Source organism: Microtus oregoni, unplaced genomic scaffold (genome assembly GCF_018167655.1).
Source record: "Microtus oregoni isolate MIOR12 unplaced genomic scaffold, Mior012 000020F_ref0000438, whole genome shotgun sequence".
NCBI classification, from domain to species: Eukaryota; Metazoa; Chordata; class Mammalia; order Rodentia; family Cricetidae; genus Microtus; species Microtus oregoni.
The window spans coordinates 12566961-12578889 of record NW_024543079.1 but is presented as its reverse complement, the minus strand read 5'-3'; the positions used below and the strand labels follow the sequence as shown (position 1 = coordinate 12578889).

The following is an 11929-nucleotide window of genomic DNA, read 5'->3' as shown; positions in this document are numbered from 1 at the left end:
TTGGAACTGGAGTACGTAAGGCTGTTGTAAGCCACCCAGTGTGAGTGCTGGGAACCAAGTTCTGGTATTCTACAAGAGCAGCCAGTGCTTCTGACAGCTCAGACATCCTACAACTTGAAGACATGAATTTTAGATGGCTGCACAAGTACCTCTAGTAATACAAGTAAAAAGTACAATAGTTTAATAGTTTTTAATTCTAATTTTTATTAACTATTTTATGTACATTAATACGAAGTTCTGAAAATTGGTAAAGACATGTCTGAACTTTTTAAACAGTCATTGAATAAATCCACATTTATATTTTGTACATTAATAATGAAAGTGATACAGTAGTTATAGCTACATAGAAATATGTACAAGGATTCAAGACAGACTATTATTTGGCTTATTATAGCATGTGTAGATACTACACAAAACATAAGAATACAATTTTCAGAAAAACAAAACATAACCCAAATCTCCTTTTAAAATTTAAAAAATAAAGTTTGGTCACCATTCATCATTAATTGGCAGTCAAATCTTGGACTAATTCAAATTAATTAATTTGGAAAAGTTAAACATTATGTTGAGCTAGACTGCCAGGTTAACACTTAATATTTTAAAAAATAAGTTTGCAGCTAAAGTATTTATACTGACACATCATCTAGAAATTAATTAAGAATGGCTTATTCCCATCCTCTCAGATTCTAGAAACACACAAGAAAAGGTGAACACTAAAGACCTGATTCTTTAGAAGGCTATACCTCCAGTGTGAAAAGATCATCAAGGGGATTCCAGGAGTTAAACCCCGGTGGAAAACTCGCGAGAAACCATAATTATCGGGACAAAGAGTGATATGAGAGGCAAAGAAAAGGTTCAGCTCTTGAACTGAAACATTCTGATTATAAGGCATTAAGTGATACTAACGTGAGAGCTTCAAATAGTTTCAGGAAATTAAATAAATGAGAATGAAAATTGATCTTTTTGAGTAAGGATCTTGCTAGGTAGCCCAAGTTCCTTTGGAACCTGCTATATAGCCAGGCTGGTCTGATATTCATAGCAATCCTCCTGTGCTGCTGGAAGTATAGACGTGTCCCACTGTACACAACAAGAATGAATGATTTTATCATAATGCTACTTTACTAATGAAATTTAATTTCTTATTTATCGGAATTTTATTCTACTAGATTAAGAAACAGTTTCTTATTTTAAGAACTACTGAATACAATCACATATAATACAATTTTAAGAACTGACTGAATACAATCACATATAATACAATTTTAAGAACTGACTGAATACAATCACATATAATAATTAAGGTAATATCATGAAAATCAAAAATATATAGTAGTTTTAAAAATGGAACAAATGTCCCTTTCATTGAGTTGTAACATCAGGCTAAGAGGGCTCAGGACTGGAAAGCAAGGAGTGGGGCAGTGCAGGGATTCAGGTACAAAGCTGCTTGTACTTAATAAGAAGACAAAGGGACAGATAGCCTAGCATGATGGCAGTTACTACAGTAGGCCCAAGGCAGGCTGGTGCATCACTGAGACCACATATTGTGGGCACTAACCTGGCCTTTGACATGGGCAGACAGTACAAGCATCTCAAAGACTCACTGACCTCATATTAAAAAGTATAGAAGACATTTGATCATTTTGAAAAAAAAGCTAAAAAATAGTTTCTCCTTAATTCATCCTAAAAAGTAACCCAAGGAACAAAAATTTTTAAAAATATTAACATTTATAAAGGCACTTAAAATTTCTCTTCTAATCTAACTGAAAATACATGTCTGTCAGATACATCTTGAATAAAAGTTTCTTAAAAAAAAAACAACTTGCTTTTGGTGCAAGTTTTGGTATAACCCAGTGATAAAAGTGTGAAGAATGGAGCCCCCAAACTTTCTTTAGAACAACACCAAAGTGCTTTGGTCAGAAAAAGGAGTGTCATTAGTGATTTGCTCTTTCACTGACAACATCTTGTAGTCGCTTAAGTAAAACATCATCATTCTCTTGGCAGAGACGTTTGGCAGGTGATTCTGCATCTCCACTGATGGCTATTACGCGCTTCTTGGTTTTCTGATCACCTTGCCTTATCATGTTGTTGATATCTTTCAAACTCTACAAAAACAAGAGGTCATGTGTAAAAGATAGAAAAAAAGAGAAATGATAAGTAATGAACTAAGTTAACCACCTTTCTCCTTTCTATCTTCTACCCTAGCCTAAGCACTGATATAGAGATTATGTTTTGAACGGGTAGTTTCCTGAGTGGTTTTAAAAGATGATGTACCTTTGAACAGTAGTTCTCAACAGGGAGCCTCCAGACAGAGGGAGCAGAGGCACCGAGAAGCTGATGCTAGAAATGCAAATCTACAAGCTTTACCATCCACTTTCTGAGTCAGATGTTTTGAGTAGGGCCTAGTAGTACTTGTTGTATTTATTTATTTGTGTGTGTGTGTGTGTGTGTGTGTGTGTGTGGTGTATATAGGGCAAATTACTGACATGACGTGTACAGGGGTCAGAGAACAACTTTTGGGAGTTGGTCCTTCCCCTCCAGTGTGGCTTTCTGAGACAGAATTCAGACATCAAGATTGTGCAGCAAGTAGTTTTCCTCACTACACTTTCTGACCAGCTGCAACCAACATTTTATGCTTGTTTGTTTTTAAAATCTTTTCATTTATTATTGATTTTTTAATGTGTATGAATGCTTTGTCAGCACATCTACCATGTGTACTCCTGGTGCACACAGAGGCCAGAAAAGAGTGTCAGATTCCTCTAAGACTGGCATTAGAAATGGTTGTGAGCCACCATGAGGTGCTGGGAATTGAACTTAGGTCCTCTGAAAGAGTGTATACACACACACACACACACACACACACACACACACGCACGCACGCAAAACGTATATATAGTATAACATTATATAGTACATATGATAAACTATATTATATACTATATGCTATATACTATATATTATATGGTGGTTATATTCATATATGTATTTCTTTTTTCTTTTTTTTTAATATTTATTTATTATGTATACAATATTCTCTCTGTATGTATGCCTGCAGGCCAGAAGAGGGCACCAGACCCCATTACAGATGGTTGTGAGCCACCATGTGGTTGCTGGGAATTGAACTCAGGACCTTTGGAAGAGCAGGCAATGCTCTTAACCTCTGAGCCATCTCTCCAGCCCCTCATATATGTATATAAGATACATTATATATTTTAAAAAATTTTGGAGTATGTCTCTGTGGGAGGGACAGATACACATGTCAGGGCACATACGTGGGCATCAAAGGACAATTTACAGGAGTCATCTCTTCTATCATATAGGTCCCAGGGATATAACTCAGGTCATCAGGCTTGGTGGGAGGGCATTAACCTTCAGAGTCAATTTATTGGTGTTTTTTTTTTCCTCTGAGACAGGGTCTCATTATATAGCCCAAGTTGGCCTTGAACTACTAGAAGTCCGCCTGCCTCTGACTGCTGCACTGCTATGCCTGGATTAACACAGTAATGCTTTTAAACTTAGATGTGCTTACTGCTTGTCTAGGGATCCTGATAATGTAAAGACTGGTGTGGGGGTCTGTGAGTCATCCCAGGTGATTCTGATGTTATAGGCACACAAGAAGTGGTTCCAGAAACTGCATCCCAGTTGTCTGGACCTGCCTGCTAGCTCTTGTAATTCCACAAACTTGGAGGGCAGTACTGATGTTCAGCAAGCTCCCCGAGTGATTTTGACTATGGCTTTGGAATCACTGCCTTGGATTCCATATCTAAACACTATTAATGGGAAATAAACTTTGGAGGAGGCAATAAAAGTTTCACCTTGGTCAATTTTCTTTGACAAGTACAGTAAGACCTCAGTAAGTGTGGAACCAAACAAGAAATCAAGGAGTTAAGGAGCTGTTATTGCACCAACACTCAGAATTTGTCCAAATAATATGTAACGGCTTTTGGAAACTTTCGAAGCTTCCGTGTGGTCTCAGAAATACTGAAAAAGCTTATCTCTGAGATGCCTCCATCAGAGTACAGAGTGAAGATGGAGTTAGTATCTTCATAAAAGCAGACATAAGAGGAGGCCCTTGTTTTGTAACTTTTCACTGACCTGACTGCCACCAATCTTAATATTCAAAGTCATACTTTAAATTAACATTCTCATATAAGCATGTTTTATAACCTCAGAATGAGGGCAGTTTGGACAATTTATTAGAGAGACTTTTAAAAGCAAAGCAAAACAAAACACACCAAACAAACAGGGGTCAGAGAGATGGCTCAGTGGTTAACAGCACTAGTTGCTCTTCCAAAGGAACCAGGATTTAATTCCCAGCACCTACATGGTAGCTCATAACTGTCCAAAACTCCATTTCCAAGGGATCTGATGCCATCTTCTAGCCTCCAAGGGCAACATGCACACAAGTAGTGCATAGACATACATACACACTGCCAAAACACTCACATAACATAATAAAGTAAAAATTAATTTTAAAAAATCTTTAAAAAAAAAGGTGGTGGTGGACGCCTTTAATCCCAGCACTTGGGAGGCAGAGGCAGGCAGATCTCTGAATTTGAGGCCAGCCTGGTCTACAGAGTGAGTTCAAGAACAGCCAGTGCTGTACACAGCACTTTGTTTCGAAAAACAACACAAAACCAGACATCTTAACAGTCCCTGAAACGTTATATGGGTAGCAATGGATTAAGCTATATCAACTAGCCAGGCAGTGGTGGTGCACACCTTTAATCCCAGCACTCAGAAAGCAGAGGCAGGTGTTCTCTGTGAGTTCGAGGCCAGTGTGGCCTACAAAGAAAATTCCAAGAAAGCCAAGGCTGTTAGACAGAGAAACCTATCTTGAAATACCAGCCAACAAACAAAAAGCCTGTATCAACTGAATGCCATGCTCTCTTTTCCTTTTCTTCTCTCTTTGTGGTACTAGGATAAAACCCAGGGACCAGTTATGCTTGGCAAGCTCCTTACCAGTGAGAAACGTCTGCGGAACTAAACAAACTGCTTATTTTGGGAAGATAGTATCTTACTGCATAGTCCAGGCTGGACCTAAATCAAAATCTTCCTGCCTTGGTATTAGTAGAATGCAGATCAGATTGCTGCTCAGGCCACAATAAGTGTAGCAGCCCCTCCCCTCCTACACATACCAACAGGCACCCTATTGGTAGTGTTTGTTCTTTGTGAAGAACATACTTAAAGGTGCCTGAGATTTTTTAAATTGAGATGTTGAATGTGCAGGCTTGGAGGATACATCAAAGGGGTATTGGTTGTCATGTATCCTGTTCCTCACCCACTCTCCTGCCCTGTGCTAGAGAAGCAGGGAACCCGATTCTCTAGAGTCCTATAAGAAGCCCATCTCCTTCCTGCCTGACAGGTCTGAACTCTCCTCGGCTCTCCCACACAATATTGTGTCTGTCCATGTTGTTAACAATCTTTCCAAAAAATGTCCTCCCCCTAAAACAGGTCCAAGTATCCCTCTTTAGCCCCACTTCCCAGACTGTTCAAGAGCTGAGTGCTGGAATTACAGGCATGTACCATCATGCCTACTTTAATAGTAGTGTTTCTGGTCATACAAAGCATGCCACAGTTAGTAGCTTATATTTTATTTTTTTTTTAAAGATTTACTTATTTCTTATGTATACAACACTCTGCCTCCATGTATGTCTGCACACCAGAAGAGGACGCCAGATCTCATTACAGATGATTGTGAGCCACCATGTGGTTGCTGGGAATTGAACTCAGAACCTCTGAAAGAGCAGCCAGTGCTCTTAACAACTGAGCCATCTCTCCAGCCCCCTAGCTTATATTTTATTAGTGGTAACTTTGGAACAAAAAGATTAATGAATGCTGAATTGGTAAACTGAAGTCAGTTTTAAGAGGTAAAGTTACTTGAATTCCAACTTTGCACAGTTACTTGAAAATTCTAACTTGAAATCCAACACTGAACAAGTATGTACGTGAGCTGCTCTACAGCGAAGAGTGTGTGCACCTTACCTTAGAAGGGCTGCCATTGAACTTGTACAGCAGAGCGCTCCTGGGGGTGAGGCCGGATCCATTTTTGTGTGGTGAAACATAAATGGAATGCTGCTGGGAAATGCGGCGTGGGGAACCCGGCTGCTGCTTAATATGTGGGAAAGGAGAGAGGGGTGGAGCATCCATCTAAAATAATCCAGAAATCATATTTTTAAGACAAAAGAATAAAAAAAATTTTTATTCTTATAACAGTAATTCTTTGTTAAAAGATAACTACATTTTAAGAACTAATTTATAACTGAAAAAGGGAAAAAAAGGTTATTACTCACTGTTTCTATCAACTATTAAGAGGCAAGCTAAAACTTACCTTCTTGGATCATCCAAGAAATCCTATAACTAGATTTAAAGAATCCGGGTAAGCAGGGCACACTGGCATGTCTGTAATGCCAGTACTCGGGAGCTGAGGCAGGAGTATATCAGTTCTAAGCTAGCCTGGGCTCTGCCTTTCCAAAACAAAACAAAACAAAAAACAAACAACGAACAATTGGGACAAATTACTAGGAATGGTAAACCAGGAACATGTAGACTCCTGTGTTCATACTATGAAGGTAAGAACAGGACTTGAGGCTCGTTTAATTCCAAGTATCATTTAAAAAAAAAAAAAACCCTTTTACCACCACAGAAACAAAAACAAACCACAACCAAGTTTTATTGACTGATAAAGATGAACATAAAGACAAGACATTTCTAAGTAATGCCCAAGAAATCACAAACAGGTTGAATGAAATGACAAATGCAGTCCAGGATTTGAAAACTGGGTTCAATAAAGAGAAACACTGAAGAAAGCTCAGGCTGAAATGAAAATGGAATTGAAAAACTCAATATTCCAATTAGAAAATTCAAAGGAAAGTCTGACAAGTAGAACAGATCAAGTAGACGCTAGACTATCAGGCCTCAAAGACAAAATAGAGGAATTAGATCATGTAAGCAAAGAATACTAAAATGTTTTTTAAAAATATATAAAGGTGTTAATAGAGTCCCAGATGTTGGTAGGCCCCCAGACCTTAGCACAACTGACTCCATGATGGAAATACCATTCAGGCTGTAAAACTCAGCACACAGATAGCACCATCTGTCAAAACTAAAACAAGACCTAACCCAACAAGCCCACAGTTCTGGAAAAGTCTCTAAATGCACTAACCTTGCTTTTGGGTTTCTGTAGTTCCTCTTTTGGCTAACTGTTCCGATTAACTGACATGTGTCAATCCAGGATATGGTTTTTGTGGTTAAAAGCTCACCCTGAGAAAAAGGCTTGGGATCCCAAACACCCACTGTAGTAGCCAGCTGGCTGACAAAGCTTTTCTATTGGCTTAAACCCATGTCTAAGCAGTTTTCTCTGATGTATACCCCACAACAAAAGGATTATACAGGAACTATGGTAAACCATGAAAACACCAAATCTTTGACTAGAGACACAATGAAGGAAGAGAATGTAGGTCAATGGCACAGACCAGATCTTCAACAAGATGAGAGAAAACTTCCCCAAACTAAGAAAAGACACACCCATATAGATACAAGAAGCACACAGAACCTCAACCAGACAAGACCAGAAAAGAAACTCCCCAAGGCATATCATAATCAACACACTAAATACACAAGAAAAAAGGAATGAAAGCTGTTGTGTTATATTACACAGGGCCCCAAAGAAACCTTTGCTGACTTGTTAGAGAGAGAGACTTCAGCTGTAAAAAGAATGTTATCAAATTCAGAAGCTAGACAAATAGTAATTGAGCCTTTGGCTTTTGAAAATGCTAATTCACAATGCAAAAGAGTAATTAGGCCTTTGAAGGCAAGATCATCACCTACAGAGGAATGAATCCAAGATACAGTTAATTAATATTGAATCTCATAACCAAAATGATGCTTGGATAGGAAGAGGTGATTTACAAAGGCTTAAAGAAAAATCAAAATGTCAAGTGTTTTAACTGTGGCACACCTAAAAAGGGATTGTAGACAGGGCATTCCCAGAAACAATGCTTCTAATCCAAACAGAAGGCCCTTGACTTCTGGAGTATGTAGAAGGGTGAAGCAAAGCCTGACATTGGACCAATGAATGCAGATTAACAAAGGACAGACAAGGTAACCCTTTGCCATTGGCAACACCTTGAGGGGCCTCTCACAGGCCCCCATGTCAAATTTGGTCCAATCATTCCCTGTCACTGTGGAGGAAACTCCTCCCCAGAGCAATTAAAGGACCTCATGCCTGGAAAACCATACTGCTCTGGATGAGAGAACAGTTTTAGAAGATAAAACAAAAATTTCAAGAGAAACCATAAAGCAAATATCATAAAGATTAGATTTGAACAAGAGAGACCTCTTGATTAGAAGAGGTGATAGTTCATCAACCAGTGTGACTAATCAATCTAAACTAACTTGTAAGACTAACAAATGATTTTCATTTGATGAGATAAAACTTGCCAAAAGGGAAACTCCTCAAAGTTAGGGTTGGAGCAGGGCTTTGTTTTTGTCCTTCCAAGAGAATGAAGGCATCCAGCCAAGGAATCTGAAGACCACTGGACAAACAAGACATCTGAATAAAACTATGAATCATCCAGAGAAAATGTCCTAAGAAAAAGAGTAAATTAGCCTATTGGTATATCACATTTCTAAAAGCCGAGCGGTGGTGGCGCACACCCATAATCCCAGCACTCGGGAGGCATAGGCTGGCAGATCTCTGTGAGTTCAAGGCCAGCCTGGTCTACAAGAGCTAGCTCCAGGACAGGCTCCTAAGCTACAGAGAAACCCTGTCTCGAAAAAACAAAAACAAAAACAAAAAAAAAAAACCCCAAAAACACAAAAAACATTTCTAACAGGATAAAATTTTATAAGTTATCCCAAATGTTTCTGCTGTTCTCTATAAGCATAAAATACAAATGGTCTTTTTGTAGTCTCAGTTCAATTAAAAATTAAAGCTGGCTTTGGAGTTGGAGTGTGGCTCTCTCCTTCTCTAAACCCAAGCATGCTTCTTAGAGTAAAATTTATAATCTCTGTCTCATGTCAGAAGAGCTACCTGATATGGGACAGAAGAAAAACAAAATTAAAGAACTATTCTATTGCCACTAATCACATAATTCTTTGGTTTTATTTTGACTCTTTAAAACTTTTATTAAGACATAAATATTATCTCAAAATTTATAAAATTTGCCAGGTGGTGGTGGTGCATGCTTTTAATTCCAGCACTTGGGAGGCAGAACAGGTGGATCTCAGTGAGGTCAAGGCCAGTCTAGTCCACAAAGTGAGTTCCAGGACAGTCAGGACTGTTACACAGAGAAACTCTGTTTTGAAAAAACAAACAAACAAATAAAAAACCAAAAACCAAAACAAAACAACCCAACACACACACACACACACACACACACTTTAACTTTTTGTCATGGTATTAATAGTTATGTAGAGTACTAATTTTAGAAAAAAAGTTTCATCTAGCTTCCTGTACATCATTTTGAGTTTGAAGATCAGGTAACTAGGAATTAAGTTTCTGCACTCGGAATGTACATAACACATTATGGTCCTTTAATCTTTTTGAGATCTACTATTAAAACATTTCAAATGTTTTTTTAAGCTTTCTACAGTGAACCATGACCATACCTAACAGTGACTTCTAAAGTCTCCAAAAGGAGGACAGGGCCCCACAATGATGATTCCACCAGAACTTTGGTAATGCCACTAAACTGACAAGCCACCCAAAGATAGGCTTTAGACTATAAACTGCTCAGGACAATTTCCAGCCTCACAGACTACTCTAGCCAGAACTTGAGATAAGCCCTGAACTTTCCCATTATAGAGACTGGACAACAATGATATAGTTAGCTTTCCTAGGACTTGCCAATTATCCCAATTTTTGTGGCAGGGTCCACTAAAGATGCTGTTTCCCCCAAACAGCACAAAGTAACTTAAAGGATATGAGGCCCACATTCCCAAAAGGTAGGGTGGGTGGGTTTTGGTTAGTCAATGGGTTATGGACATTTGTCATTATTTAGAGAGTTTGATTATAAATTGCTATTGGTCATGGTCAGGAAAAAAGCTGAACAAAGAAGATTAGATTCAGGGATCTTGTTCTAAAAAGAAAAAGGGGAAGCGGGAGGTGGTGGTGCAAGCCTTTAATCCCAGCACTCAGGAAGCAAAGGCAGGGGGAAATCTCTTTGAGCTCGAGGCCCACCTGGTCTACAGAGCGAGTTCCAGGATAGGTTCCAAAGTTACATAGAGAAACCCTGTCTCAAAAAAAAAAAAAAAAAAAAAGAAAGAAAAAAAAGGGGATAGAGAACTAGGATAAAAGGGTAGATTATTGAATCATACTGTACATGTTCCTACTCTTGTTCAATGTACCTATACAGCTCATTTATCAATGTAATGCAAATTTCTAGTCCTTGAAAGTTATTATTACAAATTATTTAGGATAATAAAGAAATGCAGGGCCGGGCGGTGGTGGCGCACGCCTTTAATCCCAGCACTCGGGAGGCAGAGGCAGGCGGATCTCTGTGAGTTCGAGGCCAGCCTGGTCTACAAGAGCTAGTTCCAGGACAGGCTCCAAAACCACAGAGAAACCCTGTCTCGAAAAACCAAAAAAAAAAAAAAAAAAAAGAAAAAAAAAGAAAAAGAAGAAATGCAGGTTAGTAACTAGCAACCAAACATATAGTCAAGTTAGATATGTTTTCTAGCTCAAACAGAGATATATTTTAGACAGGTGGTCTTCAAACACTTCAGAGGTCTACAGAATATGGCATTAAAAATGTTTTAATAACATAGGTTCTTTTCTTTCTTTTTTTTTTTTTTAATGAAAATGAGACATGTCTACTCCTAGCAGCACTAATCTACTTCAGGGAAAATGATGGGCATCAACGAAACTCTATATGGAGTTGACTTTGTTTGTAGCAAAAGTTAACCACTGGGCAAAATACTCCTCTTGCCTTGACTGACGACAGTAAACTGTCCAAACTGGACAAAGCAGGACACAAAAGAAAATAACTGAAGAACTTTACCAAGACAAGATAAGAAAGCCCTTCAAAAATCCTGCTTCACTTGGGGCTGGAGAGATGGCTCAGTGGTTAAGAGTACTGACTGCTCTTCCAAAGGACCCGGGTTCAATTCCCAGCACCCACATGGCAGCTCACAACTGTCTGAAGATCCAGTTGCAGGGGATCTAACACCTTTGTACCAATGCACATAAAAAATAAAGTTAAATAAACCATAAAATATTAAAAAAAAAAAAAATCCTGCTTCACAGAAAAATCTGTCGGATATTCTAGGTCTGTAAACCGAAGATGGATGCCCCAATGCTACAGAGGAACCCTGGGTGATAGTCCAGGCAGTCAGCTGTTTCTGTCATTACTCACACTTTTTGGAAGTCACTTGCCTGCACATTCTGCTTACTCAGTTAATATTATTTCCTTCTTGGGTCTCTGAGGGAGCTGAAGCCTAGATAATTATAGTTCTCCCTATTTACCTGATACAGAAAGTAAGTTATGATAGAAAGTAAATTAGGTACAAGATTTAGCTATGGTCTATTATCTCTGAAATTGTCAAATGCAAATGGACTAGACATTGTTGATGTATTTATTGCCTATGCATAGTTACTGTACTTATTGTATATAATTTTTCTCACATTAGTTATAGCCTTCTTTTTTATTTTAGATAAAAAGGGAAAGTGTAGTGGTGTTTCATTTGTATTTTTTTTTTTTAGTTAAAGCTTGCCTTAGGATCAGAAAAGTAAAACAGCCACATTGGCCAACCTTACAGACCAGGCAGCAATGACACATACCTTTAATCCCAGTAGTCACAATGATACACATCTTTAATCCCAGAAGCCACACTAGCTTGCCATAGAAACCAGGCGGTAGTGGTGCATGCCCTTAATCCCAGAACTAGAGAAGATTTCAAGACGGGAAGAGAGAGTTTTCAGTCTGTCTCA

At 38.5% G+C, this 11929-nt stretch overlaps 1 protein-coding gene across 1 annotated transcript in view; it reads right to left on the bottom strand.

The window, feature by feature from the left end:
- Positions 1–205: 205 nt before the first annotated feature.
- Positions 206–11929, bottom strand: part of Rbl1 (RB transcriptional corepressor like 1) — a 60897-nt gene continuing 49173 nt past the window's right edge. Inside the window, exons 21-22 of the mRNA XM_041670413.1 lie at positions 5983–6147; positions 206–2102 (exon numbers count right to left, since the gene is read on the bottom strand). Coding sequence (XP_041526347.1) covers positions 1932–2102; positions 5983–6147 — 336 coding nt within the window. The 3' untranslated portion in view covers positions 206–1931. The remainder of the gene's footprint in view (positions 2103–5982; positions 6148–11929) is intronic.